Source organism: Anolis carolinensis, chromosome 2 (genome assembly GCF_035594765.1).
Source record: "Anolis carolinensis isolate JA03-04 chromosome 2, rAnoCar3.1.pri, whole genome shotgun sequence".
Classification (NCBI taxonomy): Eukaryota; Metazoa; Chordata; class Lepidosauria; order Squamata; family Dactyloidae; genus Anolis; species Anolis carolinensis.
Window position 1 is genome coordinate 89,208,805 of NC_085842.1, and position 26,594 is coordinate 89,235,398.

Consider the following 26,594-nt stretch of genomic DNA (forward strand, 5'->3'; position numbering starts at 1 on the left):
TCCCGCCGGAGCAGTACCTATTGATGCACTCACATTTGCATGTTTTCGAACTTCTGGGTTGGCAGAAGCTGGGGCTAACAGTGGGGGCTCTCTCCGCTCCCCCAATTCAAACCTGTGGCCTTTCGGTCCAGAAGTTCAGCAGCTCAGCGCTTTAACACGCTGCGCCATCAGGGGATATTATTTCCTAAAGGTTGCGAATATACAATATTTCTGATTGGTTTTTTTTGTTTGTTGGAGGCAAGTATGAATGCTGCAATTAGGAAAAATGATTAGGATGTAATGGCCTTGCAGCTTTAAAGCCTGGCTGTTTCCTCCCTGAGTGAATTTTTTGTTGGGAGGTGTTAGCTGGCCCTGATTGTTTCCTGCCTGGAATTCCCTTGTTTTCAGAGTGGTGTTGTTTGCGATATTTTATGTGCTTCTACTGTCTGTGGCCCTGAGAAAACAGAGGATTTGCCAGACTTTGATGATGGGAATACTTTGTTGGGAGGTGTTAGCTGGCCCTGATTGTTTCCTGTGTGGAATTCCCCTGTTTATTTACTGTCCTGGTTTTAGAGATTATATTGTTCTGCATTATTCTATCCCAGTAATTATTTCATATTAAAGAAGAATCTCACTTATCCAACATTCACTTATACAATGTTCTGGATTATCCAACGCAGTCTGCCTTTTCATAATCAATGTTTTTGTAGTCAGTGTTTTAAATTCATTGTGATATTTTAGTGGTAAATTTGTAAATACAGTACAGTAGAGTCTCACTTATCCAACATAAACGGGCCGGCAGAACGTTGGATAAGCGAATATGTTGGATAATGAGGAATTAAGGATAACCCTATTAAATATCAAATTAAGTTATGATTTTACAAATTAAGCACCAAAACATCATGTTAGACAACAAATTTGTCAGAAAAAGTAGTTCAGTACACAGTAATGCTATATAGTAATTACTGTATTTATGAATTTAGCACCAAAATATCACGATATATTGAAAGCATTGACTACAAAAATGCGTTGGATAATCCAGAATGTTGGATAAGCGAGTGTTGGATAAGTGAGATACTACTGTAAATACTACATAGCATTACTGCGCATGGAACTACTTTTTCTGTCAAATTTGTTGTATAATATGATGTTTTGGTGCTTAATTTGTATAACGATTACCTAATTTGATGTTTAATTGGCTTTTCCTGAATCCCTTCTTATTATCCAACATATTCACTTATCCTGCCGGCCTGTTTACGTTGGATAAGTGAGACTACTGTATATTTCTAATCTTATATTATCTGCTCAGAACTGGATTATATGAGGCTCCTTCTTCACAGCTGTATAAAATGCACACTGAAGTGGATTATATGGCAGTGTGGAGTCAAGATAATCCAGTGCAAAGCAGATAATATAAGATTATAAATGGGTTATATAGCTGTGTGGAAGGGCCTTGAGTCTACACTGCCATATAATCCAGTGCAAATTAGATAATCTGTGGAAGAAGTCTAAGTGAGGCCTAAATCTGCCTGTCCCCTAACTAAAACCTGGCTGTCTCTTGGTTGCTAGGCAACCAAGTGGGCAGAGATTAGCCCTCTAAACTGGCAGCAATTGGATAAAAAAAATTATTGCTCTCCCTCTAATTAGGACTTTATTTTTCTTTTCTTTTTGTTGTATCAACCTTGAGGCGTGGATGATGGGTTGTGTTGTCAAATTTTGAGGTTGGGGGACCTGTACTTTTGTTGTTTTGTGAATTGCTGTGATGCCATCACTCTTTTATATATATAGATAGTGTGTGTGTGTGTGTGTGTTCCCTCTATCCCACTCCACACACAACACACACACAAATACCAAGCTTTCTCTTTTTCCCTCTGGCTGCTCCGCAGCTACAGAACTCCCTACTAAGGGAGGCTTGGTGAACCCACTCCCAGATCTCTTTTCCACCAGCCGGCAAAGATCCCCTTGTTTAAATAGGCCTTCAAACTTTTAACTGGTTGGAGTAGCTTTTAAAATATTTTTAAAACATTTTAAAATATTTTAAAATAACATTTTAATGCAGATTGCATTTGGTGCTTTTTAAAATGTTGTATTTCGAACTGATTCATCTACACAGTTTTAATGTTTGGTGTAAGGTGTTTTGGGTGCCATGTGGGATAAAAACAGGATATAAATTAAATAAATAATAAAATAAATAAGATGTATGTAAACAATGGGAGAGCAAAGACAGAAAGTAGAGGATATGAAATTTATATATAAAATATTGGGCAAATCTAAATTAAGATGGCCCTAGGTGGCAACAGTTTGTGGAGACCTGGAGAGCACTGGAAAGTGGAGCAGTGGCTTCCCACCCCCTGCTATAGAAAGAGAAAGGCTTTTCCCATAAGGAAATAATGTATTAAGCTAAGTTAGAGCAGAAAGGTGCTCCTAATTCTGTGTATATATGGGCACGGAAAATAGGATGTCTGTGTAAATAGGTAGCAGAATGTGCAACAAAAGAATTCAACATTAAGGACAAAAGCAGGTATCAATGCAAAACCTGGCACTTTTTCACATAACCACTTCAAGCAGGCGTGATCCATTGATGATTACCCAGCAATGGATGGCTTGCAGCTGACAGCACAGCATCTGATACAAGGTCACACACAAATCCCACCTGTGGTTTTATTGCTCTAATGGATGGCTCACCTCAAAAACTGCCAAGTGTCTCTGGATACCTGAGTCATCATAATTTATAGCTGATAATTACTTAAGATCGGGAAATTAAATTCAAAGGAGAAAGACCAAACAGCATGAAGTTTGTCCCTTATGTGATTGTGTTATTTTTTTAGCCAACAGTCAGTGATGAAATGGGGAGGAGGGCTTAATTTTTTGCCCCTGTCCCAGCTAAGCAGAACCCTCCACTTTAATCCCACAATGGAGGGAAAGCTACATTGCAAACAATTTAACTAGAAATGTATTTCCATGTATATGTTTCAGAATAATATACAAGTCTACAGATGTCACTTCTTTTGCATGACATTTTCCCTTCTCACTGTAATATTTTCTTTAATAGACTAAAATTAAGGACTGTTTCAAAAGAAGGTTGACTTCAGTGATATTGTAACTGGAAATAGGGTATTTAGAAACAATATGTGAACATAAGAAACCCCACTCTGAATCTGTCTAAGTGAGTATTGGTATCATCAAATGTCCCAGCAGGATACCCACAAGTATGAAATTAGCACAGGGAAATGGAAGAACGGTCAAGGTGAGAAACAACTAATTGACTAACCTAATACCAATGGGTTCAGGAAACTAGTGCCTATACCAGTTTTTCAGAAGCAACAGAGCTACTGATGATCCTGGATGCTGAGGGTGGGGGAGCAGAGACAAGATATACCAACAGGAAATTCCCTATCACTGTGTCTAAGAAGACACAGGTCAAGCTTACCTTTTCTGCCCAGGCCCAAAGACCAATGGCCAAGAACGCAGCTCCCAACAACTGCAAAAGACAAAAAGTACTTGTCACAAAGAGTGCAACAATAGAGTGCAGTGTTCTTCCCCATCTACACCCCAGTAGCACATCATAGGCACTGTCTGCTGAATTAAATCTACCAGGGTCCACACCACATTTTGTCTCCAACAGCCACCTTCCATATATTGAATACACTGATGAGAAACAACTATTCATTCTACCAGCTTCCCCAGTCAAAGTACTTTCAACATTGCTTGAAGCTTTTAGATTCATAGAAGATATACCCAGAAGCTATAATGAAGTTTGCCTGGATTAAGAGATTAGTGAGGATTACAAGCCTGGGCTAGAAAAGAAGCTACTGTCGCACCAACAGCTTTTCCAGTCTCCCGACACCTGGACATGACAGCCACCTAAAACTAATTAGCAACAAGGGGTATCTCCCAAGCATCCAAACAGTGAGTTGGGTTTCACTAGCAGCAGAAAGATCATTAGAGTGGTCGACCACCACTACCGGTTTGGATACCAGAGCTTGGTAATAATTGAATGCAGGACCAAACTAACTACAGTTTCTGTAATCAGTCTCCATTTTGCCTTTCATGTTCTACCTTTCTTCTTCTTCCTCTCCACCAGCATTGATTATTGCCTATTTATACAGAATCCAATGGGGCTTAGTCTCTACTATGTATTTAGGATGACAGCCTAATTTGTAGTTTGGGGTACACGCTTATGTTTCACTCCACCTTATAATCACAAAGCAAGGGACCAGAGGAAAAGGGAGAGTCAAGTCTATAAGAGGCAGAGGAACTGAGACCAAGTCTCAGGTCAGTAGTTCTCAACTTGGGGTTCCCAGATGTTCTTGGCCTTCAACTCCCAGAAATCCTAACAGCTGCTAAACTAGCTGGGATTTCTGGGAGATGTAAGCCAAAAGCATCTGGGGACACCCAGGTTAAGAACCACTGGTATAGGTTGCAAGATACTTTTTTACAAAATGAATGTCGGATTCTCTTTCAACGTGTTGCAGAGAAAAATAGGGACACAACATGCCCCTTCCAGCTCCAATTTTTCCTGAAGTACTAAACTTCAAGTACAATGTGCCCTCACTTTTTCTGGGGGTTAAGTTCCTGGCCTACCTGTGAAAAGTGAAAAACCGTGAAGTAGCGGCACTCTATTTATTTCAATAAATATAGCCTCCCTCCCTCTTTTCCTCTTTTAACATTTTGTACTGTATTTCTTGTTGTTCCCGAGGTGATGAGGCGCAGGCAGGGCCTACTGGCACTGCCTGCAGGTAGCTGAGGAGAAAGCACGGGCCGGGTCACGTGCCTCAAACTGAGTCCTTTTGTGCCTGTGAGGGGAGGGCGGGCCGGATGGGAAAATCTGCGAAATAGCGAATCCACGGAACCCGCACCGCGAATTAGTGAGGGAGCACTGTATATCCATTTGTAGAGCCCACAATTTACACATTTATAAATTAAAATCAGAAAAGGGACATTGCCAATGGCATTGAGCTGGTAGCTGATAAATTCCAGAGTTAAATATGCACCAAATACACTCTCCAACCACACACACACAATCAGAAAACAGTTGCTGTGGCTTGTTCAGCTATTTTCATTTCAGTGGTAAACAGTCTCATTGGCTTTGGAGGCCATATTTCTTGCATGCTTTAGTCAAAGTAACAGAGAACTTTGGCACTGATTCCAGAGCTTGATCTCTCTGTATCCTTAACAGATACCATGTTTCCCCGAAAATAAGACAGTGTCTTATATTAATTTTTGCTCCCAAAGATGCTCTAGGTCTTATTTTCAGGGGATGTCTTATTTTTCCATGAAGAAGAATTCACATTTATTGTTGAACAAAAAAAAGGAACATTTATTATATATTGTACAGTAGTTGTCATTATAAACCAGCATAACCAGACAAACTGTGAATCTTATCAAGAATTTCTTGTTACTACCAATATTTTCATGTATAACACTTTATGGGACGTACACATTTACCGATCCTGCATGCTCTGGTGTTCTGTTCATTGGGCATGCTTCCAAACAAAAACTTTGCTAGGTCTTACTTTCGGGGGAGGCCTTATATTTAGCAATTCAGCAAAACCTCTACTAGGTCTTATTTTCTGGGGATGTCTTATTTTAGGGGAAACAGGGTAAGAAACACACTAGTCACAAAGACTACCTTCCTGCATCAATAGAACGTCATCATCAAAGCAAGTCTTAAAAGGAAAGAACATACTTCTCTCTCTTAAATCAAATCTGCAAGACCATAGTACAGAACATCTATTACACTTTCCAACCCCATTTTTAGTGGCAAAATGCCTCACTGAAATGAATCCTGATTTATAAGCCCTGGGAAACTGAAGGCTAGAGACACAGCATTTGGTATAATTCAAAGGCTGGCACAGCACAAACAATGCCCACTCTGTTCTCATAGTGGGAGCTACATATTCCTGGAACAGCAACAGCATTCATAAGTGTTCTTTCCCTACCCACGCATTAGGCTTTGTCTATGGCAGTGGCTTCTTCCTTAATAGTCCTCAGTCTGTGGAAATTTGTGTATAGGTTTCTCAACTAGTGGGACATAAGGGAACTTGGAGCTATTGGAATAGCCCAACATAGTGACTCAGTTTTAAAGGACTCCCCAAGGCACTTGGCCCAACCTACTGCTTGCTCAGGAAGCATCTCTGAACAATGGTCATCTCGCCTCTATATTAAACTGTACAACAGAGGAAGGTCTGCCATTTCTAAGGTAGTGTACTTCATTGTCAAGTAACTCATATGATCAGAACTCCTAATGAGCAGCTGGAAATTGAAGCTTAATCCAGAGATGCTCCTAGACAGTCGTAAGACAGATCTGGGAACAGGGAGTCAGCCCGTGTTAGATGGGAGTCACCCCTCCCCCCCAAAAAAAACACAGGCTTGCTGTTTGGGGGTATTTCTGGATTCAGGATTCTGAACCTGCAGGCCCAGGTATCAGTAGTGGCCAGGAGTTCTTTTGCACAGTTAAAGCTAGTGTGCCAACTGTGCCCGTTCCTTGAGAAGTCAGATCTGGCCACAATGGTGCATGCCTTGATTACATCCCGGTTGAACTACTGTAATGCACTCTACACGAGGCTGCCTTTTAAAGGTGCTCAGAAACTTCAGTTGGGCAAACAGCAGCAGCCAGACTTCTAACTGAGGCTGGCTACAGGGAGCATACAACTCCTCTGTTGAAACAGCTCCACTGGCTGACAACACATTTCTGAGTGCAATTCAAAGTGCTAGTTTTGACCGACAAAGCCCTATATGGCTCCGGTCCAGGTTATTTGAAGGACCATCTCTCTTTCTATGAACCTGGGAGACATCTATGATCTACTGGGGAGGGCCTTCTCTCAATCCCACTACCCGCTGAAGCGCACTTGGTGGAAACATAAGAAAGGCCCTTTTCGGTGGCTGCTCCCAGGCTGTGGAACTCCCTCCCAAGGTAGACCAGAATGGCCCATCCCTGCTGGCCTTTCACAAGTAGGTCAAGACTTTGTTCTTCCAGGAGGCATTTGAGGAAGGATAAGGGGCAGACTTTGGGGAGGTTGGGTAGGATTTGGGGGGGGAGGGGGATATGAGTTTAAAAGATCATATTTACTCTATTTTAATTCTGTTTTTACCACACTGTTACTATGTAATTGTTTTTAACTTTTGTATTATTAGCCACTTTGAGTCCCCACGGGGAGAAAAGTGGGATATAAATAAAGATAATAATAATAATAATAATAATAATAATAATAATAATAATAATAATAATCTCCTTTCATGTAGTTCGAGTCTATTGATTTGAGTCACATCTATCAGGGAACCAGGAAATAAGTTTGCTTGATCTTCCATTGACAATCCCTCAGTTATTTAGAGAAGGTTATCAAATCAACTCTGTCTCCTCTTATTCAGGCTGAACAAGTTTGCTTCACTTAAAGAAACACAAAGAAACATCACTACTCTGCAGTCCTGTTTAAATTTGGGCTGGGTCAGATATAAGGCTTTTGGTTTAACAAAACATAGCATGTTACTAAAAGTATAATCTCTGTATGATACCCTTTATGTCTGATTTCACTTATTCTGTTTTGGTTTGTTTAAATCAAATCTTCTCATTACATGCAAATAGGGACATTTTGGTTTAGTCTTATTTTACTTCCTAATCTAATTGATAAACTGAGATTAAACCACAATTCTCCAGTTGTGATTTGATGAGATACTTAATTCTAACTATAAAAGAAATGGAAGAGGTGGTATACAAAACAGTAGAGCAGGAAATAATGATGTTTGGCTTATTAAACCACGACTAAGCCATGTGAGGGGAAGTCATAAGAAGGAGAGAGCAAGCTTGTTTTCTGCTGCCCTGCAGACTAGGACACAGAACAATGGCTTCAAACTACAGGAAAGGAGAACATCAGGAAGAACTTCCTCACTGTGAGGGCTGTTCGGCAGTGGAACTCTCTCTCCCGGGCTGTGGTGGAGGCTCCTTCTTTGGAGGCTTTTAAGCAGAGGCTGGATGGCCATCTGTCGGGGTGCTTTGAATGTGATTTTCTTGCTTCTTGGCAGGGGATTGGACTGGATTACCCATGAGGTCTCTTCCAACTCTATGATTCTATGATTCTATGTTAAACTTTATTTACTTAAAATATTATAGCTATATTTGAATCAGGCCTTTATCTAAAGCCAACTTCATACTCGGCCATTCTTTAATCCCCAGCAAAGTTCATGTGAATATATCACACAAAATACGTCACGCAATAGAATGTGGGGTTTAGATTCACTACTACCAAGAATCACTTCACCATATGCTTTTTGATATAGTAAGGGCAATTTTTAAAAAATGAAATAAGGAGAGTGCACAAAAAAGTATAGACTTACTACAAAATACTAAAGCTATCAAATATTAGAAGAATTTGGGAAGGCAAAATCCTTACTCTGATTTGATAATACCCACGGTCACAACATCAAGATTCATGCAAATATAATATTACATTAGCACAATTCAAATGCCAAAAATGACCACGTCAAAAAAGACCTTCCAGTGCTACAATCACAGGGAGAACAAGGTGTCCTTCAAGGTTTTTTTCCCCAACAATCCCAGAGAGCCTCGTTTCCTTACTTCAAGCCAGACACATATTTAGACATGACACATGCTGTGGCTTAAAAGTCTCTGGACAAAGGATGCTGAAGTCAACGAAGCATGTGCATAAAACACATTTGCCACCTGCCAGACAGTAATACACTGGAGCATTACTTCTTTCAGGATGGAAAATGAAGGACTTTACACTCATTTTTTGTAAGTTAATCTCACATCTTCCGGGAAGCAAGTCCTTTCAGACAAAGAGGTCCGACAAAATACAATCCCCATGATCTTGTTTATTTGCAAACCTTGTAATAATTCCCAGGCTTATTCATCTGACAGCTTTGCAGCCTGGGAATACACTTAGCAAGTGTAGGGTGTAACCTAGTATAACCTATGAAGTATAGTATATATGGTATAAGATGGAAGGCTACATATTTAGAATATGTGAGTAGAGTACAGTATTGTGAACTTAACAGCACATTCAGTCTGGGCTAAACATCTTTGTTGTTATCATTTCTGATTTATAGTGACCCTCCTATGATGTAAGATAGGAGATGTGATATATAACATCTTAGCAGTGTGATATGTGTATGTGAGGAGATGTAACTAAGAATAGCCTCTTAGCGGATGCAAGAGGAAAGTTGTATAGTGTAATGTAGTGAAGTGGTTAGAGAGCACTGGACTACAACTCTGAAGACCAGAGTTTGAATACCTGCTCTGCTATGCAAACTCACCTTGGTCAAGTCACACTCTTTCAGTCTTAGTTTCAGCAAAGGTAAACCCCCTATGAACACATCTTGTCAAGTTAAATCCCATGATAAACTGGTATCAGTCACCATGAGTAAAAAAACAACACCATGAATCAGGAACTATTACAAAGTCTGTTAAAGACATTTAAACTAGATAAATAAACAAGTGAAACATTTTGATGGTCATATGATGTAATGTACTGAATATGCAATATGTAATGCTATAGGCAATGTTATGAAATGAGATGAAAGCAAGCATATGGACACTGACACATTTGCATTTCTCTCTAAGGGAACTGTATATGTAATCTATGTACGCATACGCATATCATAAATGCCCAAAAGAGTCTGCTTACTTCTCATACAAATATCCTGAAACTCAAGAATGCTCAAATGGACTGCAGGTGTTATTTTGGTTTGTCTGAATTAGCCAAATTGGGATTTCAGGTGGTTAGAAGGTGATAACAGAACCTGAGACAGAATCCAAATTAATTGACAAGTGGCAACCCCTTAGTTTGAGAGGGAAAGGTGGAAAACCATTCTTGTTTCATTTCTTTGCTGATCTCTCTGCCCAATCCTGATGCATAAGATATCCATATTCAGGCAAGCCTATCTCCCCTCTGATTTGTGTAATTACATAGTCAACTCTCCAGCAACTGGGTTGTAATTCTCTCTAAAGAACAGTAACAAGTCCAATAATGAATAACTCTTGAATAAGACAAGCAAGGGAAAAAAGAGAGCCCAAGGCCCCTTCCACACAGCTGTATAAAATTCACATTGGACTGGATTATATGGCAGCGTGGACTCTGATAATCCAGTTCAAAGCAGATATCGTGGATTATCTGTCTTGATATTCTGGGTTATATGGCTGTGCTGAAGGGCCCTTACAAAAGCAACTAAATCCTTACCCAAAAGAAGATAGAAATAAAAATTCTAGAAGAAATAAGGAGATCCTATAGTGGGGATACAGGCTCTTAAGAGATGCTATAACGCTCGTTGGATTTCTTAAAAGCCAGAATCACATGTCTCAACAGCCCAAAATGTAGCCAAAGATGGTGACTGCTGAGAAGTGTAATCTACCAACTTTTGGAAGACCACGTTTCTCTTCTTGTACCATACCAACCTTTAAATTGTCTTTGCAGCTAAAGATTTCTGTTTAATGGTGAATTCAAGCAGATCCTTTCTAGGGACTGATCACCCTTCATGTCTCTGCAGCACTGGCATTTTTCAAGCACTCACAAAAAGTAATTTTTCTTTTGTTTTCCTCCAGCTAGAAACTGTTCTGAACTCTCTCACACATTACTGTGTTCTGTTAAGATGGTGTTATTGTATTATGGTACTGTAAACCTCTTCTGAACTTATAAAAATTAAGCAGCTTTACAGAAATATTTCTAATAAACAATACATCTCAGAATTTTAAAATGTGGAACAGGCTTTACTAACACAAAAGGTATGTGATTGATTTCAAGATATAACATAAACCATTAAAATTTCCCAACAATTAGAAAATGAAGCAAAGACAGTGGCTGCAGCATCTGGCCAGATGTTGTCCCTGTGTACTCTCAAAATTCAAGAGTTAAGAACCAGTAGCTTGATGTACAAACCAAACTCTTCCAAAAGCAGTCTATTTGTATAAGACTTTGAAAAAGGTTGTATGCAGACATCTGAGAGCAGAATTTCTAATCTGATGTAAGCGAACAGCAATATTTTTCAGGGAATGGTACCATATTCATACCCATTCAGTACAATTGTTTCTCTCTTTTCAGGAAACTTATCACTGGCCACAGCTGACGACTTCTGGCCCAGCACCAGTTCAAGGGCAAACCACACTAAGTAAAATTGTCTTGGATTACTACACTATGCTACATCTCTGACAAAGATCATCTCAGAGGGCAGCTTCCTTACTGAAATCGAGCCAGAAAATCAATTTCATTGAAGAGCTCTTATATTTATAATTCCACCAGGCAATGCAATGCCATCTGAACAAGGCACTCAAGAAACACAAGGGAAGAGAACAACAGCTGCAACTCTCACTTTGCATGAGACATATTCATGTAATTATTCTGCCAGGTGCCTACTAAATCTTTTGTAATCAAAGGCTGGTCAGATATGCCTCGCCCTGCTCTCTCGGCAAGCTGAATCAATTCCCAGGATTTGCACAACATAGGTGTCCTTTCAATCTTATCTAAATTTAGTGTTACACCTACAACTACCTGGAACTGAGTTCCTCTGAAGAGGCTTGGTTGTGGCCGCTCTTGCCTGTCTGAGGCAGAATGGATCACTCTAAGTTCTACCTTTCCCTAGGATTACTCCGATACAGAACTCCCTGCATCAAGAAGCTTATTTAGAAAAAAAAACCCAAGACTATTACAACTGAAGCTGATGGAAAAATTAATAACTTAAGTGTTGATTCCAACATTTGAGGTTGTATTCATTATTTGGTAGATTTGATTATTACAGTAGCCTTGTTTAATCTGCATTGTGAGCCACATAGAGAGTACTACTAGAGCAGTGTAACACTTTAGTAATTTTTTAAAAACAGCAGTGTTCACTGAACAAGAAGTACAAGGTCAATTTTCATCACAACAGGAAATATGATATAGGAACAGACTATAATTAATCACAGCTTCCTCAACAATTGCACTCATTCAAAACAACACAATGTTATTATGACTTTCAAATGTGACCAATAGTCTGGAACGATCACCGCCATTCGGGACAGGATTCTAACTTTGAAACTTATTCTAATGCAATAAAATTCTTGTGAAGAACACTATTTTATGGACAAAACAGCAGACAATGCAGATCAGTTACATTATTTCATATAAATGCCCATATGTTTACATTATTATTATCATACAGACAGCTCTCAACTTTCATAGGCATCAGGGGCATGGTTCCTCACAAAAGTGGAACAATCTTACTATAGAATTTTACAATCTTACTATAGGCCTATTTTTAAAATCTAGTATGATTCAATGGTGAACATCTGACAGAAGCTAACTATAGAATTGCATTGGAGGATCCAAAAATGCCTAGAAAGATATGTATAGGGCAGCAATGGAGACGGCAGCAATAAATGAGTACAATATCAATGAATAATCAAATTTGTGAATGCATACCTTGCGAATGTGGAGGGACGACTGTATTAATAAATGTGCCACTCTGTGGTCAGTTTCCTGTGGTTGTTGGACAGAGTTGCACTGAAGGACCGTAACTCCTAAAGAAGTGTTCTTGTGGAGGAGAGTGCTTTTTATTTGTGGGTTTTCCATTTTTATATGGGTCCTACACCTCTAACCCCAGCAAATGTGGAGGCTGGCTGTCCAGTGTCCAAAGGCAGCACATTACTTTCTAAATAATCTTATGTAAGAATTTTATTATATTTTGAACAGTTTGAAGTCTCCTTATATGCTCTGGTTGGAGGCAAATGTTCCTTTCTGTTTCCAAAGACAGAATAATTTGCTTATGCCCTGAAGATGTATGAAGGATAGAGATTAGATTTCCTGCTTTAAAAATTAAAGCAAGTATTTTTGTTTTGCTACAATACAGGACCCAATACTGTTTCTACATTTTTACTTGGTAAAAGAAATGTACACCAAACATGAAAGATGTTCACGTTACACTGAACAAACACAAGGTATGTTCACACCTGTATGCACAGCAATTCTGAGGACTGTGAAATTACACCTCTCCTGAGGCAGTCTTAAAATGTGTAAATTAAGCACTTCTGTTACCCTCTCCATATAGAAGGCTTCCTTTGTGAAGAGGAAAGTTTTCTATCTACTGAGGGTCTCCACACAATTTTAAACCCTAGAAATTCAAGCTGGAGCTATGTGCCCAATTCAGAACTTCTGGAGATATCTTCTGCTGCATTACTTTTGGTGGATACTTTGTGGCCCAGAGGAGCGGTCACCGAAAATTTTGGAGAAGGGGAGTTTGTAAGTCAATTGTGTACGACAAGGGAGTTATCTGCAAGAGGGGAAAAATATGACCCCAAGGAGCGGTCTTGGCAAACAAACAAAGACCAAGTCAAAGGAGGCAGTTGAGGAGAGAAGGGCAGCCCAAAATCTCACCACAGCTTTCCTCCAGCAGCAGGTCTGGCCTTCCACAGCCCTCTTCCTGTGCTTCAGGAAAGCCCTCTCTGATCAGAGACCCAAAGCAATACTTTCTTCTGAAACGATCTAATACTTTTAATTTTGTTTTCACATGATTTTGTGCATTTATTTTTACTTTTTCACCTTTATTCTTTGGCAGTAGCGCTTCTGATGTAAGGAGGCTTTAAAGAAAAAGCTACACAACAGGAGGACTTTTATTTGTAATGGTATAAACACAAGAGGTATAATTTGAAAAGAGAAGAATCTTACATACCCCTATTTTTGGGGACTGCTGGCTTAACACCTCAACAACATGAGGATCCAAATTATCTATCACATGTTATTTGAGGAAAAGGATAGTCTTTCAGTAATCAAAAGAATAATAGATTATCATCCAGAAATTCTGGCACATGTCACTACCTAGGAATAACAATTCAAGTACACGGATCGGCAAACTGTACAGTGTTGGTATACTAAAATATACATGAGAATATCTGTACAAAACCACAGCCTGTGGCCCATATACTCAAGTGGTGGAATTCCCTTCCCTTGGAGACGCAACTGACACCAAAACTGCTTCCATTTAAGCACCAAATAAAAACATGTCCGTTGAACACAGGCTTTAGGCCTCAATTATTTCCTTTGAATGATTCTAAACTTTTTAAACCTCTTTTAATTGCTTAATATTTCTGCTTAATATCTTTTCAATCTATTGGATTAATGTTTATTAATTGAACTTATTTCTATTGACTTTAAATTAAAGCCACAATCATATGTAAATTTCCCTATTATCACAGTCAGGTAATGTAGCAAGCAAAAGTATTTGATCACACAGAGCTGTGTCATGTGGAAACATCAATTTTGGCAGCAAGTTTGATATCTGGACTTCAGGGCACTCCTATTTAACCACAAAGTCTTCAAGGGTTTTGTCAACCACTGGGTGGGGGACCACAAATAAACAGAGGGAGCACGAATTGGTAAGCCACAAACCAATGAAATAACCAAGCAGCCAGGGGTGAATGAGTTCATGGATCTGTTAGCAAATTGGCAAAAGGTTCTGACTTTCAGTTGTTTAACAAACTGGTCTCTTCTTCTGTTATACTATGGAAACAAAGAAGTTGGTGAAAGTTGACCATAGAGTCACAATGAAGGACCTAGAGATTCCTACAGGCCATACTTATCAAGAACACACATAATCAAATTTACAAAAGTTAAATCTGCAAATGTGGGAGGCTGACCATATTCCATTTCTGCACATGGCTTCTCTTGGTGGACCACAGTTCTAGTAAAAAAAATACTGTAAATCAAAAGTCTGCCAATCACTCAAGCAGGATCTACACTGCTATATAATCCAGTTTCAGAATGCAGATTAACTGAATTGAACTGGATTATATGGCAATGTAGACTCACATAATCCATTTCAATGCAATTAACCTGCTTTCTGGAACTGGATTACATGGCAGTGTAAATCCAGCCAAAAACAGGCAGGTGAATTCATAGCCCCATAGCACAACTTCCCACAACTATCACAAGAAGAAAAAACAAAGGTTGGAAATAGTGAGGAATAACAAACTCCCCAGCTAAAATGCTCTCAGATGTTTACCAGCTTTTCAGATAACATTCAGGGGTAGAAAAGCTATGGTAATCTATTTCCTGAGTGATCTCTGCTGGCTCATATTGTTAGTACAGGTGCACTATCATACCGCTCCCAGCAAACTATCATTTCCTTTCATATCCTTTTGTTTTGGTACTTCCCACTGCAGCAGTCAGGGCAGAGCACTTGCTACAAATTCAACAATACACCTGAGTACAAGAGAGGGCATCTCAGAAGGGTGCGGGCTAAGGGCTGAATGAAAAACATAGGCACAAAGCAAATCAAAAGGACAAATCCAAATAGAAAAGACGCTCACCAAACAAAAGGCTCCTGGCCAGGATGAGCTGAGCATGCAATTCACAGCAATGAATACAAGTTTGATCAAGAGTAATGAGTTAAAGAACTTCTTTGTACATGCCCACAAAAGAAGCTAACTTTGGGTGCTGTTCCACTGAATCTAATCTAACAGAATGCACAAAATCGGATGTAACATTAATAGTCAGAAAATTACTTCCCACTTTTTTCCTGCCAGGGCTAGAAGAATTCTGCCATACATACATATGCCTGTATACACACACACACACACACCAAAAAAGGAAAAACTGAAAGAAAGAAGTGTAGAGCATAAAGCTGAGTTGTAATGCTACACACAATCGTCCCTCCATATTTGCGGTTTTGATTACTCATAGATCTGATTTAAAACATTCTCTATGTCCTCCAGAGTGTGGCTCTAATGTCGATTTCCTCCACTCATGCTGGAGGACCTAGAAATTTCTAGAGAGAACACCTCTTTAGGAATCTCTAGGCCCTCCATAATGTGATTCTGTATTCAGCTTCCAGCAAACATGTCCATAGAGGCATACTGGAAGACCTAGATATTTCCAGATATGTGGTCTCTCAGGTAAAACAAATAGAATTTTCTGTATTCACAGTTTTTAACTTTAACAGGGGGGCTCTGCCGTCAACCCCAGCGAATGACTGTACTTTGTATATAAAGATCCCAGGTTCAACTCTAAAGACCTTGATGCATGGGCAATGGGTAGACCTTTCCCCTGAGATGATGCCCATACAACAATTTTTGACTAGATGGACCAATGGACACCGTCATGTATTTGTTTTATCAAACTACACAAGCTTGGAAGCAGGAAATAATAATAATAACAGTAATAAGGAAAGGCCATGTTAACCTTTGTTCTCTTCCCCAAGATAATTCATTTGTTCTGACCGTGCAACACCTGCCTCTGGTCTGCATTCCTTTCCTCTTGAGCAAGCTGAGTTGCAGAGCTGGCCGGTTTTTGCATACCTGCTCACTGTCTGGCTCTTACCTGACTAAGGGAGGCTGCTCCAATTTTGATGCATTTCTCAGGCATTAAGCAAACCATTGGGTGGGTGTGTTCTGCCACATTCCCCAAGTTGGTCCCTCAAAGCCAATCAACCAATTTCAGGAATTTGCTTCTGATAAAGACAGCCATCAGGTGCAATTGAGGATTTGTTTAATTCTCCCTTTATCAGTAGAGCAGTGGTTCCCAACCTTTGGGCCTCCAGGTGTTTTGGACTTCAGCTCCCACAGATTCTAACAGCTGATAAGCTGGCTGGGATTTCTGGGAGTTGAAGTCCAAAACACCACGAGGCCCAAAGGTTGGGAACCATTGCAGTAGAGCATTTGGGAGGGAAATGCCAATAGAGAGAAAGCAAGCTGCTTCTTCAGACTTTAGCACTTTAAACTATGTTTCTTGGAATTGGGTCCCGAAAGAGTAGGCATAGGCAAACTTCAGCCCACAGGGTGTTTTGGACTCCAACTCCCACAATTCCTAATACCTACCAGCTGTTAGGAATTGTGGGAGTAGAAGTCCAAAACTTCAACTCCCTGCAGGGCTGCAGTTTGCCCATTCCTGCTAAAGAGCCATGAAGCTCATACAATTGGAACACATACGGTTCTTGTATGGATATATGATTTCTTTTTTCAACTGGAGGCCGAGAGGGCATGCAAATATTCATGGGGATGAAAAAGTGCCCCAAGTTCCAAAACTCTCACTAGTTTCCTTTTTTTTGTTGCATGCCTTGATGATGTTTCTGACTTATGGCATCCATATCACAAGGTCTGATGATGTTTCTGACTTATGGCATCCATATCACAAGGTTTGCTGGGGATGAGAGTATGTGACTCCAAAGGTCAGACAATGGGTTTCCATGGTCAAGTAAAGAACTGAACCCTGATCTGGAATTGAGGGAGTTGTAGTTTGGGTGAGGCACCCACACTCTTTGGCAGAGAAGGCTAAAGGCCTTGTAAAAGGGCAGCTCCCACGATAATTCCACAGTACTGAATCATGACAGTAAAGCGGTGTCAGATCACATTCTTTCTCCAGTGCAAATTTATTACATTTATATACTACTTTACTCAGCCCTGAGGGGACTCAAAGCGATTCACAACTTTATGAATGGCAAAATTCAATGCCTCACATGTATGAAAACATGACATATCAGATCAGCAACATATGACAATAGACGAAAACCATTAAAACTATAAAAAAAACAATCACAGTCACGACATAAAATTGTTCTAGTAATTTTTTTAGTCTTTAAGTGACTGCAGGACTATTGCTTTTGCTGTAAATGAACTAGCATGACCGTTCCTTGGGTTCTGTCACGCTCCAAAATTGTAGCACTACCATTCTACTTTAACTGTGATGCACCCTTGGAAATCTTAAGTGCAAAGTATATTATTTTCACAGTGTAGGTGCACCCTAGGATACTTGCTTCTGCCTCTTAGGGTGCATCTACAGACATGAGCAAACTTGGGCCCTCCAGGTGTTTTGGACTGCAGCTCCCACAATCCCTAACAGTCGGCAAACTGGCTGGGATTTCTGGGAGATGAAGTCCCAAAATATCTGGAGGGCCCAGGTTTGCCCATGCCTGCACTGTAGAATTAAGGCATGGCTCAGTGCTATGGAACCATGGGAGTTGTATATTTCGACAAGGTTTCCCTGCCAAGGAGTGCTGGGGCCTCACCAAACTCCACTTCCCAGGCAGGAAGGTGATGCCAAACTGCCTTCATTCCACCCTAAGTGTGGGGGAAATGGAGCAGTCCTAGAGGCGGAGTAACCCCACAAGGCCTCCAGAGGCATCCCAATAGCACAACAGACCCCCCCTCCCCCTCCCCCTCCCCCTTTGCTGAGGAAGGGCTCTCTCTATTCCCGACACAAAAAGACAGGAGCCTCGGCTGGTTTCCCAGCAGGCATCGGACACCCAGCCCCACTCCCTCCTTCCCAGGCAGGCCCAGGCTCGCTGCGGACAAGAAGGGGCGGAATGACCCAGCGCCAGCGCCCCCGGACTCCCCCAAAGTGGGCTCTCCGCCCCCTCCTTTCCCTCCCCTCCTGCACCCCGGGAGCACAGCGGCGCGCCCACATTCCCCCCGCGAGCCCCCATTTCCCGCGCGCCCCTTCTTCTGTGGCTGTCTCACCCAGAAGAGCACGTTGGAGGCGAAGAGCAGGTACTTGGAGCAGCAGCTGACCTGGGGCCCTTGGAAGTGCTGGGCTTTGCCTGGCATGGCGGGCGAGGGGCCTGGGCGATGCCCGCCCGCCTGCCTCACAGCCCCATCCCGCCCGCCCGCCCGCCCGCCGCACAGCCAGAGAGTCAGGGAGCCAGCAGCAGCCGCGCAGCGCCAGCGCCGCCTTGTCTCGCCCGCCCCCTAGAGGAGCGCAGCGGGAACCGCACCTGACCGCCGCCGGTGGGCACAATGGAGCAGGCAGAGCCAGCACTCTGGGAAGAGAAGGCTACAAAACTTGTGAAACTACAACTCCCTTGAGTCTATGGGCCCTTCCACACAGCCATACAACTCAGAACATCAAGGCAGGAAATCCCACAATATCTGCTTTGAACTGGGATATATGGCAGAGTGGACTCAGAAAACCTAGTTCAAAGCAGATATTGTGGGACTTTCTGCCTGGATATTCTGGGTTACATGGCTGTGTGGATGGGCCCTAGATCGTTGAGCCATCACGGTGCATTATTTCTACAGTGAAGATGCACCCTGGGCTTGGAAGTAACGCGGTGGATAGACAGAGAGGTTTCAAACCTTGCAGAGATCCCCCCTTCCGCTTGCTTAAGGCCCTTTCCACACTGCCATATAAAATCCAGATAATCTGCTTTGAACTGGATTATATGGCAGTGTATACTCATATAATCCAGTTCAATGCAAATAATGTGGATTATCTGCTTTGATAATCTGGATTATATGAGGCCACTTCCACACATCTGAATAAAATTCCACATTATCTGCTTTAAACTGGACTATATGGCAGTGTGGGCTCAGGTAACCCAGTTTAAAGCAGATATTGTGGGATTTTCTGTCTTGATATTCTGGATTAAATGGCTATGTGGAAGGGCCCAGAATGTCAGGATTATGCAGGGTGGGACAAATATTACAAAGGCGTCTAATGTTTTCATAACTCTTTTGGGAGGAAATTGAATATATTTTACATGCAACATAATGCAATTTTATTTCACTAAACAGTAATTACCCACCTTTCTCTGCAGCTCGAGGCAGGACACAACATAATTAAAACAAGCAATTAAAACACTATTAAAAGACATACAACAAGATACACAAAGTTGAAATACAAGTTAAAATCCACTTATAAAATCCACACACACATACACACACTGTAGATCATGCTATGGTATCATGGAGGTATTAAATGTTGAAACCCTTTTGTGACTTTTGGCCCATTTATTATTTGGCCCATCCAGTCTTTGTTTAAAAACCTCCAGAGAAGGAGCTCCACCACGTTCCCAGGCAGCATAGTCTACTGTTGAATAGCTCTTACCATCAGGAAGTTTTTCCTGTTGTTTTGGTGGCATCTCTTTTGCAGTAGAATAATAAAATATACCATAAGAAATTAAAACTATAATATCCAAACTATGACCAGGCAGAAGACTGGTCACTAAACTGGAAAGTTATGCCGTGTTACTTAAGAAATGACTCACACCAGGTTATTTTAAAGTTTGGTCTATATTTATCTGTGATGGCTGATTCATCTAAGCTTCACATCGTATGGTGCTGCCGTCAATAAGTGTGCATATGTGAATTCACCCAGAAGGACATTATCATTAAGAAACATTTAAAAACTGCAAACATCTCAAAGGTATTTAAAAAACAAGTCATACCTCTACTCATCTCAACTAATTATAAATATAGGAGTCCCAAGGACTACAGATAAAGTACAGTATCATAGTGGAATATGTTTAGAGGGAAACGCAGATCACAAAATGCTAGGATAACCAGCTATAAAACATATTTTATTGTTCACATTAAAGTGTAGGAAGCAAGAAGAGGGTGGGAGATTTACAGCGTGAAAAGCTGACAAATGGATCTCTGCTTCAAGATAATAGCAAATTGTTCATCTTATTTCTCACAGAAGGAAAAGCCAGCTGTGGTTTTACTACCATAGGGAGATAGACATGGGGTTAATATGGTGAAGAAACAGATCTTAACTGTAAAAGCAGCTGATATAGAAAAAGAGAGAGGGGAAGAATACCAATGATCCTACTGTTAATTCTCTCCCATTACTCTATAGAAAGTCTTTATGTGATTTCCGTTTGCCTCGTTATGAGTTTATTCATTTGTATTTTACACGTTAACATACTAATGGAAAAAGATACATAACTGTCTCCCTTTTCCATTTACTACAGCAAAACCAGTTACAAACAGTTCATTTCTATTCCCACTGAAATCTATAAGTGTCCTTCTCAATCAAGACCAACCAAGTTCAGTGGGGCTTCAGCATGAACACACTCAGGACTTGATGACAAATGTCACAATGCTTGCTGCTGACTTTGAAGGCTATGCATTGTCCCATGCAGCAACATTTGTAGGGAATCTAAACATCTTTACTCACATTAGCTTTTCAGCTTGGGGCCTGCCTGTTTCCTGAACAGAACAAATACTTCTGGAAAGTGTGTGTGGGTATCTAGGGATGAAAAAGATGATGATTTATGTTCCACACTTTCTCGCTTACAAGAGACTCAAAGCAGTGAACAGTGCTAAAAACAATACAATGTCAAACGTAAAACCTAAAACATATAAGCACTAAAATAGAATTAAATGTTGTTTATTCGTTCAGTCGCTTCCGACTCTGTGACCTCATGGACCAGCCCACACCAGAGCTCCCTGTCGGCCTTCGCCACCCCCAGCTCCTTCAAGGACAAGCCAGTCTCTTCAAGGATACCATCCATCTTGCCCTTGGTCAGCCCCTCTTCCTTTTTCCTTCCATTTCCCCAGCATCATTATCTTCTCCAAGCTATCCTGCTTTCTCATTATGTGGCCAAAGTATTTCATTTTTGCCTCTAATATTCTTCCCTCCAGTGAGCAGCCAGGCATTATTTCCTGGAGGATGGACTGGTTGGATCTTTTCGTGGTCCAAGTCACTGTCAGAATTTTCCTCCAGCACCACAGTTCAAATGCATCTATCTTCCTTTACTCTGCCTTCCTTATGGTCCAGCTCTCGCATCCATAGGTTACTATGGGGAATACCATTGCTTTTACTATGTGGACCTTTGTTGCCAGTGTGATGTCTCTACTCTTCACTATTTTGTCAAGATTGGTCATTGCTCTCCTCCCAAGAAGTAGACATCTTCTGATTTCCTGGTTGCAGTCTGCATCTGCAGTAATATTTGCACCTAGAAATATAAAGTCTGTCACTGCCTCCATGTCTTCTCCCCCTATTTGCCAGTTGTCAATCAGTCTGGTTGCCATAATCTTGGTTTTCTTGATGTTTAACTGTAACCCAGCTTTTGCACTTTCTTCTTTCATTTTGGTTATAAGGCTCCTCAGCATCGCCTCACTTTTAGCCATCAAAGTGGCATCATCTGCATATCTGTGGTTGTTAATGTTTCTTCCAGCAATAAGAACTATTAAAATACTTGTATGAAGGAATGAGAGCACATTCATCAAACCTGCATATGACACCAAACCAAGAGGAATAGCAAAGACTTTGGAATCCTGACTCTTGATGATGTTAACAGCTTAACAGTTTCAAAAGTTAATTTCAACCAGAGATTAGTGTAAAGTCCAGATTTAGACAGAAAAATCAAATACTCCCACCAGTGTGGGTAATTGTTTGAGAGAAGCATCTGTGAAGAAGATCAAGGAGTCTTAGTAGCTCCTTCAAAATGATTCACCAGCAGTGATGTATTGCTCCAAAAAAGTCCAATGCTATTTAAGGATACATTAGCAGAATTATCACATTTGGGTCATCGGAAGTAGAATACTACACAGTTCTGGTTAGTCAAGCCTCATGTGGAGAATGTATCTAGTTTTGGGTAATACAGTTTAATACAGTTTAAGGATATTGACAAGCTGGCATATGTCCATAAGATGGTATGAATAGTCTAGAAATCAAATCCTTTAATTATGTGTTTAGATTGGAAAATATAACGTTGAAAGAGGATATGATAGCCATCTTTAAATATCCGAAGAGCTGTCGTGTAGAAGTAAACCAATTTTCTGCTACTCCAGGGAGTAGGACAAGAATCACTGGAAGCAAATGAACAAGGAAGGACATTCTGGCTAAATATTAGGAAAACTCCTTGTGATGAACTAAGAGCTAGAATAAATTTGCATGGAATATGGTGGATGCTCCTTTGTTAGAGCTCTTTAAACAAGGGTGAGATGGTCATATGGGAAGGATAGTTTTGCTGGATTATATTACCATAGGAGTCTCTACTAACTGTGTGGCTCTAATTTTTCCCACTTTTGGACAGCACACAGTTGGATTAACTGAGATTGGTGAGGAAGAGATGGGAAACAAGACTACAGATCAACTAAGTAATCAGAACATTTTGGTCCTACTTTTTTGAATTGTTCCTAGGGATGTTTACACAAGCATGCATAAACAAACAAAGATCTGGGTGGAATCAGAGAAGGATATGCTAATTGGAGCATAGGAGTGATTGGTGGATAGTTAATCCAGCAACGTAGTATGTGTCACCATTTGTTTGTTTTTTCAATGCATATCCCTGAAGCAAAGCTTCTGAAAAGAACTAACATGTGTATATATGGGTGGTAGTGGTCAAAGATCATGGGGGAAACAGTCTCACATTTTTTGTCAGTTTCAGTGTGTGCATGTATGAGCAAGTGAGAAGGTGTGTGACTGAGGCAATGAGTCTGTGTACCCCCTCTTCTCTCCCTGTCCAGTTGCCTTCCCACCCAAATGAGTTGCTAATGGGAGTGAGTGTGTGCCTTCCCTTTTCTGTCCCACTGTCCAATCCTCCCTCACATGTCGGTCTGCATAATTACATTCACTAAAGCAAAAAAAGAAATGTTGACATAAGGTAAACCCTTTTGTGACCCCTTTAACCATGAACAGAATCAGACAGAATCAACCACAAGACCAATGATGAAGGTTGCCCAATCTACCCTCTCACTTTTGATTTCATGGCTGGATGGGGACAATGGTCCTGGGGAGAAAAAGAAGAAAACAGTTGTTATTTTTTATATATCTGTCCAGTGTACACATGTATCAGGGGACATTTAAAGTTCCCTTTCCAACTCATTATCAACTCGCTGGGGTGCAAAGAGAAAAAGAGGAATGAGTGGGGGAGCTCTCCAGTGAGACTGCAAGGTATGTTGGAAGATTTATATGTAAATAATTCATACTATTAATTGTAACTAATTAAATTTGGGTATGAGAAATGCGTGTTGACCAATACTTTTGGAGTACAGTTTATTTGGAGTAGGTGTGGCATTAATGGGGCAAATACAGCTAGATTATTTTGCTGGTGTAGAACCCTGCTGTTCTATCTGAAAAGCCACTTCTTTCTGAAGTTCTTTCTTCTGAAATGCAGCCTATACCACATGGTAGTAACTGGTGGTCTCCCATCTTGTTTAGTTTCCAAGATCAGACAGAATCTGGTGCCTTAGGGTATTAAAGCCTCAGAGAGTATAGTGCGCTTACTTTAAGGACATAAATGGAGGTCTGGTTCTTTTCTTAGATTGTTTTGGGCCGCCTCTTTTCATTCTTGTCACCTTAAGAACTCTAGCAAGCTGCTGCTTTCTAACAGAAAGTGTTTTTATTTTGTTACTTTATTTCTACCAATTTAGCCTTCAGATTTCTACTTAGCCTGCCTGATGGCAGGTTTCCATTTGATTAGCCAAAGTGTTCGGAGTCTATTATGCCATTTTTAGCGCCTAACACAATTTGGAAACTCAACGGTATCTTTTTATCTCCTGTTATATAATCTTCCAATGGGAGAAATCGCCTTTAACTTGTGTGTGTGTGTGTGCGCGCGCGCGTGCGCATGCGTGAGCACTTTAGAACAAACAGCCTCTTAGCTACATATACTTAACAGCCTGTAGTCATGGTTACTGTATGGTTTAACATATAACCCATGTACTAAATTCTGAACATGGAATATAAGGTTGAAATTGTATGCACAGGGTGGATCCAATTTCAAAGTAGCCTATTTCACAATGGCAACATGTTACAATTTCACAAAAAGTAACAAATGGTTTAACAAATTATCAAGTTTTACTAAGCATTTTGAGGCAGAAACAAATCTTAAAAAATAACACCACAAATGGAGAATATCTCATTAGGCCTTATGTTGCGGGTTTCCCTTCTTGCAAATGACTCAGTATCCTTTGTCAGCTGTCAGATCATCAATATTGTGCTAGGGGTCTTTTATTAGTGTCTGGCATCCAGTTTTGTGACCAACAATCCAGTCCTGTCCAGACAGGTGGAGTTAACACCAACTCCATCAAAATGAATGGTTACTTCATTTTGATTGAGGTGTTTCATGTTAATCCCTATATGCTGTTATTTTGTTATTCGGTGTTTTTTCAAATTTTGGTTAATTTTGTTGTATATTTTATGTGTTTTGTTTTACACTGTGTTGCCTTGTAAGTCGTCCCGGGATATAGGGTGGGATATAAATATAGTTGTTATTGTTATTACTGTATTATTATTATTATTATTATTATTATTATTATTATTATTATTATTATTATTATTATTTAACATCAAGTTTCCTTTTTATCTTCCTAATCCACCTCTTCTTCAGTAATACAGCAGATATTTATATAACTAATTTACTAATTAAAGCTCCACAACCTCTACCCCATTTTTACTTTTCTGTGTGTGTGTGTGTGTGTGTGTGTGTGTGAATAATACTATGTGTTTTTATTTATTTATTTATGTATAATAATAATAAAAACTATTATAAAAACAATTCCATTTAAGCATTTTTTAGAATTAGAAAGCGAGTAGCAGTGGAGAAGCCTGAGGAGATCTTTTACTTTTTCTGTGGAGTAGTTGAGTTTAGGTATGGAGTGGATGGCAAGTAGCATGGCAGCAGTCTTGAGGAATAACCTTCTATCAGTGTTCAATGAGGGGAACGGAAAATAGTGATGTTTGGAAATGTATACTAAAGCTGTTGGGGAATCTGCCTTTCCCAATAATTTTAATATATTTAGGAAATGAGGTTTTGTCTTTTTTGTAGGAAGTCTATAAATATTAAAATACCAGAGCCAAAACTTAAAACACAATAAACATACTGGTGTTGTGCCTGGAATCTCTGTGTATAAAATATACATTTCACAGGGTCTACAGCTTTCTAGTTTATATTTTATGATTTATAAATCCAGTATTTTTGTTTTCCTGGTCATCAGTTTTACAAACTAGATTACATTACATTTTTTCAGTTGGCATCTGAACAAAACCAGCCTTGGCACCAATCATGCCTCCAAAGGGAAGGCATTCCACAATTTTGGGTGTTAACAGCTGAGAAGGTCCTCATCCATGTATGCATTCCAACTATCCCAATCAGTGAGGGACAATCCCAATTAATCTCTTGTCATCCCAATGTTCAACTACTTCAAATCAAGTTCTAACTGGAAAAGTAGTTTCATAGAATCATAGAATAGTAGAGTTGGAAGAGACCTCATGGGTCATCCAGTCCAACCCCCCGCTTATAAGTTTGCATCCAATTAAACCAGCGAGGGTGGGGAGTGGGATCTTAACCTTTCCAATAGACTTAAGACAACTGCCACAGCCTTTTCTAGCTTGTGCATTCTTCCTCATTAATAACTTTTGCCATCTTGATCACATTCTTACGTTACTTGGCTATTTATATTCCAGTTTTCATCTTGTGAAATCTTTGAGAATATTGCCCATGTCCTCATAAGAATTTCTTAGGCAAGGAATACTTAGAGTTGCTTTACTATTGCCTTCCTCTAAAGCAGGGCTTCTTAAACTTTTTGCCACTCATGACTCCTTATTGCCCAATAAATGTTTAAGGCCCTTTCTACACTGCCCTATATCCAAGGATCTGATTCCATCTGTTTATCCCAGATTATCTGGCAGTAGAGACTCATACTATCCAGTTCAAAGAAGATAACTTGGGATCAGATGCTGAGATACAAGGACAGTGTAGAAGGGGCCTAAGTGAACTCAGGTATATAGGTATATGAAATAGGTATACAAATCAAATTGAAACTGAAAATATAACCAGAAATGAAGTAAGCATTTGCAAGTCTTGCTAAATAAGGCAGACTGATTTTTTATGAAGTGCAGCTGAAGCATTTGCTGTATGTTGTTGCTAACATTCATGTAAATAAAAACCACTAGAGGGCAAGTGACACA

At 40.2% G+C, this 26,594-nt stretch overlaps 1 protein-coding gene across 4 annotated transcripts in view; it reads right to left on the reverse strand.

Moving 5' to 3' along the window:
- tspan17 (tetraspanin 17) overlaps positions 1-18,593 on the reverse strand; it is a 32,365-nt gene extending 13,772 nt beyond the window's left edge. The window contains exons 1-2 of one of the 4 annotated variants that reach the window (XM_062970196.1): positions 18,416-18,593; positions 3,410-3,460 (exon numbers count right to left, since the gene is read on the reverse strand). In XM_062970196.1, coding sequence (XP_062826266.1) covers positions 3,410-3,460; positions 18,416-18,502 — 138 coding nt within the window. In that variant the 5' untranslated portion in view covers positions 18,503-18,593. Of the gene's footprint in view, positions 1-3,409; positions 3,461-16,280; positions 16,389-18,415 lie in introns of those variants that run through there. The other 3 variants (XM_008121115.2, XM_003227780.3, XM_008121113.3) reach the window with 3 other exon arrangements.
- Positions 18,594-26,594: the final 8,001 nt, after the last annotated feature.